The 7,875-nt window shown below is 61.8% G+C and overlaps 1 protein-coding gene across 1 annotated transcript; it reads left to right on the plus strand.

Moving 5' to 3' along the window:
* Positions 1 to 1,885: 1,885 nt before the first annotated feature.
* Positions 1,886 to 7,519, plus strand: ZSWIM9 (zinc finger SWIM-type containing 9). The gene is made up of 4 exons (XM_038752009.1): positions 1,886 to 1,965; positions 2,521 to 2,757; positions 5,636 to 6,976; positions 7,023 to 7,519. The coding sequence occupies exons 1-4, from the start codon at positions 1,886 to 1,888 to the stop codon at positions 7,366 to 7,368; spliced, it is 2,004 nt and encodes a 667-aa protein (XP_038607937.1). The 3' UTR covers positions 7,369 to 7,519.
* Positions 7,520 to 7,875: the final 356 nt, after the last annotated feature.

Below are 7,875 nucleotides of genomic sequence, written 5' to 3' on the forward strand. Positions count from 1 at the left end.
TATTCTATTTATTTTATTTTGTTAATATGTTTGGTTTTGTTCTCTGTCTCCCCCTTTTAGACTGTGAGCCCACTGTTGGGTAGGGACTGTCCCTATATGTTGCCAATTTGTACTTCCCAAGCGCTTAGTACAGTGCTCTGCACACAGTAAGCACTCAATAAATACGATTGATGATGAAGTGGCAGAGCCGGGATTTGAACCCCTGACCTCTGACTCCAAAGCCCGGGCTCTTTCCACTGAGCCACGCTGCTTCTCTGAGCAGCAAAAATGGCTCAGAAACATGAGTTCAGATAGAGCAGCAGAGGTAGGAAAGCTGACTGCTCGCCCGTTCGTTCAGCTGCAGAGAGGTACGAGTGACGAACCCCTATGCCAGCCGCTTCTTCCCTTTAATTTGGTTTCCCATCCGAGCTACCTACACAAAGGATTCCCGCGCGTGCGAAACTTTGGCACCCTGTTGTGAGGAGATGTTAGCAGGCGACATCGCCCACACGGGATGGGGGTCGTTTTAGACAGGGCGTAGCCGCTTTGGGCAGTGTCTGCCCTCCTTGATTACAGAATCTTCTGCGAGTTGGACGCCTATTCCTCACATATACCCTGCCGTTGAGCCCTGCATACAATGGAATCGGTTATCCTGACTCCATTAGGGAAAATGCAGTCAATGCCGCTTCTGTTGGAGCATGCGGCTATTGTGGACTACAGTGACCTCTGACTCCAAAGCCAGTGCTCTTTCCACCGAGACACGCTGCTTCTCTGTATGGGTGGCAGGCTCCAACCTGTAACTCTCTTCCTCCTCAAGCTCTCTTCCTCCCTTCAAGGCCCTACTGAGAGCTCACCTCCTCCAGGAGGCCTTCCCAGACTGAGCCCCTTCCTTCCTCTCGCCCTCGTCCCCCTCTCCATCCCCCCATCTTACCTCCTTCCCTTCCCCACAGCACCTGTATATATGTATATGTTTGTACATATTGATTCCTCCATTTATTTTACTTGTACCTATCCTATTTAATTTTGTTAGTATGTTTGGTTTTGTTGTCTGTCTCCCCCTTCTAGACTGTGAGCCCACTGTTGGGTAGGGACTGTCTCTATATGTTGCCAGCTTGTACTTCCTAAGCGCTTAGTACAGTGCTCTGCACACAATAATCGCTCAATAAATACGATTGAATGAATGAATGAATGAATGAGAGTGGGCCCACACGCCATCCTCCCAAGGGGAAGGCCTGAGGGCAACACTTCCTCCGGGAAGACCCCTTCCCACCCCACCCGAAGTCCTCCTCTCCCTCAGAGGGGAGCCTGGGGCCGGGTCCAGGCCCTGGGCGGTGACGTCTTAACACCTGTCCACTTGTTTTGTTTTGTTCTCTGTCTCCCCCTTCTAGCCTGTGAGCCCACCGTTGGGTAGGGACCGTCTATGTTGCCAACTTGGACTTCCCAAGCGCTTAGTCCAGTGTTCTGCACACTGTAAGCGCTCAATAAAAACGATTGAGTGAATGAATGAATGATTTGCCCAAAGTCACACCGCTGACAAGTGGTGTAAGTACAAATGCAGGTGAAAATCAGGGGTCTCAAGAGGAGACTGTCTCCCCCTTCTAGCCTGTGAGCCCGTTGTTGAGTAGGGACCGTCTGTCTCTATATGTTGCCGAATTGTCCTCTCCCAAGCGCTTAGTCCAGTGCTCTGCACTCAGTAAGCGCTCAATAAGTACGATGGAGCGAATGAATGAATGAAGGAGGGGAAGGGCGCCTGCGCCGCTTCTCTCCCCAAGCCCCGGCCGCGAATGGGCAAGAGGGCGCGGGGCACTCTGGGAAAGACAGGCGGTGCGAGCGGTGCATGGGGGGAGTCGGGTGGGCTTCGGGGCGGGGCCGCGGGGCACTGTGGGAAAGAGAGGCGGCGAGCGCGATGCATGGTGGGGGACGGGTGGGCGTCGGGGCGGAGCCGCGGGGCACTGTGGGAAAGAGAGGCAAAGAGCGCGGTGCATGGTGGGGGCCGGGTGGGCCTCACAGTGGAGCCGCGGGGCATTGTGGGAAAGGGAGATGTTGAGCGGGGTGCATGGTGGGGCCCGGGTGGGCTTCGGGGCGGGGCCGCGGGGCACTGTGGGAAAGAGAGGCGGTGAGCGCGGTGCATGGTGGGGCCGCGGGGCACTGTGGGAAAGAGAGGCGGTGAGCGCGCGGTGCATGGTGGGGGCGTGGTGGACTTCACGGCGGGGCCGCGGGGCACTGTGGGAAAGAGAGTTGGCGAGCGCGCGGTGTATCGTGGGGCCGCGGGGCCCTGTGGGAAAGAGAGGCGGTGCATGGTGGGGGGCCGGGTGGGCTTCGGGGTGGGGCCGCGGGGCACTGTGGGAAAGAGGCGGCGCGCGCGCGCGGTGCATGGTGGGGCCCGGGCGGGCTTCGGGGCGGGGCCGCGGGGCATTGTGGGATGGAGGCTGGGGGCGGGAGGCTCGGCGGCGGCGGCGGCGGCGGCTGAGGCCCGGGCGGGAGGGAGGGAGGGAGGGAGGAGCCCCCCGACCCCACCGCGTGTCCGGGTCCCCGTCCCAGCATGGAGGAGCGGGAGCTGCAGGAGCGCGAGTTCTTCTCCTGGGAGGAGTTCAGCGGCTTCTTCGACGCCTGGTGCGAGCAGCGCAAGGTGCTGTTCTTCGTCAAGAACTCGGTGCCCCTCGCCAAGTGCAAGTGGGCCAGCGGGCCGCCCCTGCCCTCCGTGGTGGACGCCCTCAAGTACAGCTCCGTCAGGCTCGTCTGCAAGGATGTGCGCGGACCCGGAAAGGCCGACGGAGGGTAAACCGGGGCCCGGGGGACCAACGGGGGGGGGGACGGCGGACGCCTCCTCCTCCTCCTCCTCCTCCTCCTCCTCCTCCTCCTCCCTCCCCCTCCCCCGAGCGCTTAGCGCGGTGCCCTGACGCTTGTCTGCCCGGTGACCCCGGAAAAGTCGCCGCACTTCGCCGGGCCTCAGTTCCCCCCTCTGGAAAGTGGGGATCGAGGCCGGGGGTCCCACCCGATTTTGTGGCCACCCCAGCCCTTAACGATAGTAATGATAATAATGGTGACGGTATACTGCTAAGCTTAACGATAGTAACAATGATAACGATGGCGTTTGTTCAGCGCCGACTATGTGCCAAACACTGTTCTAAGCGCTGGGGGGGGGGGATACAAAGTCATCAGGTTGACCCACGTGGGGCTCACAATCTTCACCCCCATTTGACACCCGTCGACGTGTTCTGCTTTGTCGTCCGTCTCCCCCTTCTAGACTGCGAGCCCGTCTTTGGGTAGGGACCGGCTCTATGTGTTGTCGACTTCTAATGATAATGGCGTTTATTAAGCGCTTACTACGTGCAGAGCGCTGTTCTAAGCGCTGGGGAGGTTTCAAGGTGATCAGGTTGGCCCACGGGGGTGTTCTGCATATAGTAAGTGATTAATAAATGCGATTGAATGAATGGCAGGTGAGGGAACTGAGGCCCAGTGAAATGACGTGCCTAAAGTCCCGCAGCTGACGAGTGGCGGAGTCGGGATTAGAACCCACGACCTCCGACTCCCAAGCCAGGGCTCTTTCCACTAGGCCACGCTGCTTCTGTTGTGCTGCTTAGCACAAAGCAAGGGCTTAAGGAATGCCATTATTATCAACAGTGCTCTGCACGCAGTAAGCGCTTGATAATGTTGCCAATTTGTACTTCCCAAGCGCTTAGTACAGTGCTCTGCACATAGTAAGCGCTCAGTAAATACGATTGATGATGATGATGATAAATACTACTGACCGACTGACTCTCCTTTAAGTCGATCAGTGTTATTTACCGAGTACTTAGTATTTGCTGTAAGTACTATGCATTTAGGGAAGCAGCAGGGCCTGCCGGATAGAACACAGACCCTGGGAGTCAGAAGGACTTGAGTTCTAATCCCGGCTCCGCCACTTGTCTGCTGTGGGACTTTGGGAAGTCACTTCACTTCTCTGGGCCTCAGGTCTTCAGTAGGCAGTTCCTCAGCTCCTCCCACACACGTTATTAGTACCCTGAAGGTGTTAAATTGAAAACCCAGCCTGCCCAATGAGATTATACCCACACAGTAGGCACTCAATAAATACCATTAGATTGATCAGGGGGGTGTGTGTGTCTGTTGTGTCTGTTGTGGCTGCTGGAGTGGACCAGAATGAGGAGAGTGAATGGGGAGAGTGCTTGTCTAGGGTACTGGTGTGGACTGGAATGGGGAGAATTTGGATCTGGGGGTACTGGTGTGGACTGGAATAGGGAGAATTTGGATCTGGGGGTACTGGTGTGGACTGGAATAGGGAGAATTTGGATCTGGGGGTAGTGGAGTAGACAGGAATGGAGAGAGAGAGAGAATGTGTATGTGTGCCTCTTTCTCTCCCCGGGGGTGCTGCAGGGGACCAGAATGGAGCTTGTGCATGAAGGAGATCAATCATTCATTCAGTCGTATTTATTGAGCGCTTACTCTGTGCACAGCGCTTGGAAAGTACAATTCGGCAATAGATAGAGACAACCAGCAAAGAGGGGTGCCAGTATGGGCACGGGGACCGGGGTTTATATTTGTAGGAAAAGCGGGTGCGTCACATAATCAGAAGAGGTTAGGGGTGGTGTCTAGCGGAGGAGGAGGAGTCCTAGTATGTAGTAAGCTCCTTATTGCGTGTGGGTGGGAATTAGGCATGGCCCCGGGGGGTCCGGATCTCAGAGGGAGGGGTTGGTCCAGGGTGGCGGTAGAACAGGGTGGTAGAGAAGAGGGGAGGGAATGTAGGGAGTGTTAACTGGAGTGTGTCTGAGAAGGGTGCACTGCTGAGCGTCTAGTATAGATGATCTTGCCTGGTCTCTGGTCGACTGTAATTGTAATCGTCGTGCCCTAAGACTTACAACGGGCCAGGCACTTGGGGAACAGACAAGATAATTGTTTATCGAGCGCTTATTACGTGCGCAGCACTGCACTGAGCGCTTGGGAGAGCACAAAAGAATCGGCAGACACGTTCCCTGCCGGTAACGAGCTTGCGGTCTAGACGGGGAGACGGCAGTGTGAATAAATAATCGGGTCAGAACACCGGCCCCGCCCCACAGCGTATAGACGAGGGAGAACAGGTAACGCGTAGCGAATCCACCTCTGACGGATGAGGAAACCGAGGCCCGGAATGGTTAAGTGACCCGCCCGGAGTCACCCAAGCAGGCACAACTCCAAGGCCCACGCTCTTTCCACAGGCCGAGCGGCTTCAACAGTCGGGGTGAGGTTTGGCGATGTCAGTGACGATAACAGGTGTATCCGTTGAGCGCTTACTACGCGCCGGGCACTGGTCTAAGAGATGAGATAATCGGGTCGGACACGTTCCCTGCCCCTCACGGGGTTCACGGAATTAATCCCCGTTTTACAGATGAGGTGACTGAGGCCCAGGAGAAGTGAAGCGACTCGCCCCGGGTCGCCCAGCAGGCAAGCGGCGGAGCCGGGATTAGAACCCACGACCTTCCGACTCCCAGGCCCGAGCCCCGTCCGCCGGGCCGGGCTGCTCCTCCTCAGGGGTCGGTAGCGGTCAGGGGGTGCCCGGGGGCTGCGGCGGGAGGCGTCTGCTGGGGCGAGGCGAGGCGGAGGGGAGGGGTCGGCGGGACGGGGAGGGTCTCCTTCCGCCCCCCCTGACCCGGTCCCCCCCCCCCACCGTGTCCCCCCGAAGCACCCCCCAGAAGGGCTGCACGGCCTCGATCGTCCTGAAGATGAGCCCCCGGCGGGACCGCCTCGTTGTGACCGAGTGCCGGCTGGCTCACAACCACGCCCTGTGCCCCATCGAGTTCGCCTACTACTTCCGCAAGGGCTACCTCCTGGCCAACTCCTGCCTGCCGGTCCGCACCACCAACAAGATCTCCAAGCAGTTCGTGGCCCCGGCCGACGTCCGCCGCCTCCTCTCCTACTGCAAGAGCCGGGCCCACGGGGTCCTCGACGCCCTGCGGGTGCTGGAGTGGCTCTTCGCCGGGGACCCCGGGGCCAAGGTGAAGCTGGTGTTCGTGGAGGACCAGGTGATCGTGAAGACGGTCTTCTTCCTGACGTCGGCCATGATGGCCCTGCTGCGGCGGTACCCGCTCATGCTCTTCTTCGACCGCATGCTGGGCCTGAACGAGGAGCTGGACCTGTACACCGTCCTGTGCGTGGACGGCACCGGGCGCGGGCGCGAGGTGGCCTGCTGCCTGACCCGCAAGGCCACCCCGGACCTGCTGCGCTTCACCCTGGCCTCGCTGGTGCAGAGCGTGCCGGAGGTCAAGCCCCGAGTCCGCTGCGTCACGGTCGGCGTCGAGGTCGGCCCCCAGCTGGATGCCGTCCGCGAGCTGCTGCCCAACGCCCGCGTCCAGATCTGCCGGGCCCAGGTCCTGGAGACGCTGTTCAGCAAGGCCCAGGAGCTGGGGGCCGGCGAGGACGGGCGGCTCTGGCCGCTGCTGTGCCGCCTGGCGGGGGCCCCCTCCCCGGCCGCCTACGGCCGGGCCCGCCGGGAGCTGGGGGCCTCCTGCCCCGCCGCCTTCGTCAGCTACTTCGAGCGGCGCTGGCAGCCGCGCTGCCAGATGTGGGCCCGGTTCTGGGCCTTCGAGACGGCGCGCAACGTCAACGCCTGCGAGCTGGTCGGCCAGCACCGCCGCCGCCTCCTGGCTGGCCTCAGCCCTTCCCCCACCGTGGCCCAGTGCATCCTGGACCTGGTGGCCCTGCAGCGGGAGGAGGGGGACGACGACGACGAGGACGAGGAGGACGACGACGACGAGGAGGAGGAGGAGGAGGACCCCGGCGGGGGCCGGACGGAGAGGGCCGGATGGGAAACGGCACCTCCTCCGGAGGGGGAGGCGGAACCGTCGCCCGGACGAGACCCGGAGGTTTCTGGGTGGGAGTCGGGGGCGTCCAGACCGGAGCCCGGGGACCCGCGGGCACCTCCACAGGGGTCTAGACGGGGGGCCGGGTTGGCACCCGGCCGGGAGACGGACCCTTCCCCGGGGGAGACGGAGACGTCCGGGTGGGAAACGGGCCCGGAGCTGCCGTCCCCTAGATGGGGATGGGGGGCTCCGGGGGCCTCCGGGCGGGAGGCCGGGGGGGTCGGGCGGGGCGACGGCGGAGGGCGAGGGGCCGGAGGTGGCGTGGTTCCGGGCGGCCTGCGGGGCGGAGGGGGCGGGGCTGGTGGCGGAGGAGCTGGGCTTCGCCCGGCAGCACGGGGCGCGGGGGTTCCGGGCGGCGGCGGGCGGCGGGTACGCGCTGCGGGACGGGGCCTCGGAGTTCCGGCTGGACGGAGCTCTGACGCGCTGCTCCTGCTCCATCCACGCCACCCGCCACCTGCCCTGCCGCCACCTCTTCGCCGCCCGCATCCTCACGGGAGCCGCCCTCGTGGACGTGGCGCTGCTCAGGGACAGCTGGGCCGGGGCGGACGGACCCTGAGGGGGCCCCGGCTCCGCGGCCCCCCCGCCTTCCCTCGGCCCTGGGGGGGGTGGGGTTGCCCGGACCTTTCCGGGTGTCCGACGGACCGAGCCGGGACGCCTGGGTGATCGTCCTAGAGAAGCGGCGTGGCTCAGCGGAAAGAGCCCGGGCTTGGGAGTCAGAGGTCGCGGGTTCTAATCCCGGCTCCGCCGCTTGTCGGCCGTGTGACTCCGGGCAGGTCACTTCGCTTCTCTGGGCCTCGGTTCCCTCGTCTGTCAGATGGGGATGAAGCCTGGGAGCCCCCCGTGGGACAACCCGATCACCTTGTATTCCCCCCGGTGCTTAGAACAGTGCTTGGCACGCAGTAAGCGCTTAACAAACGCCGTCATCATCATCGTCTCCTCGGGGCGAGGATGACCCATCCTTGGCTTTGGGGAGCGGTCATGGGGCACTGGCTGGGAAGCGTACATCCCTGAGGTGGAGTCCGGGGCACTCGGGGACCCGTGGCTCTCTGCTTGGCACGGGAGA

This window comes from Tachyglossus aculeatus, chromosome 10, assembly GCF_015852505.1.
Source record: "Tachyglossus aculeatus isolate mTacAcu1 chromosome 10, mTacAcu1.pri, whole genome shotgun sequence".
NCBI classification, from domain to species: domain Eukaryota; kingdom Metazoa; phylum Chordata; class Mammalia; order Monotremata; family Tachyglossidae; genus Tachyglossus; species Tachyglossus aculeatus.

Excerpts from the sequence above, each read along its gene's own strand:
- ZSWIM9 (XM_038752009.1), top strand. The coding sequence starts at position 1,886 with ATGCATGGTGGGGGACGGGTGGGCGTCGGGGCGGAGCCGCGGGGCACT. Across the intron at positions 1,966-2,520 it reads GGCAAAGAGCGCGGTGCATG|CATGGAGGAGCGGGAGCTGC; the intron begins GTGGGGGCCGGG and ends TCCCCGTCCCAG. Across the intron at positions 6,977-7,022 it reads GAAACGGGCCCGGAGCTGCC|GCCGGGGGGGTCGGGCGGGG; the intron begins GTCCCCTAGATG and ends TCCGGGCGGGAG.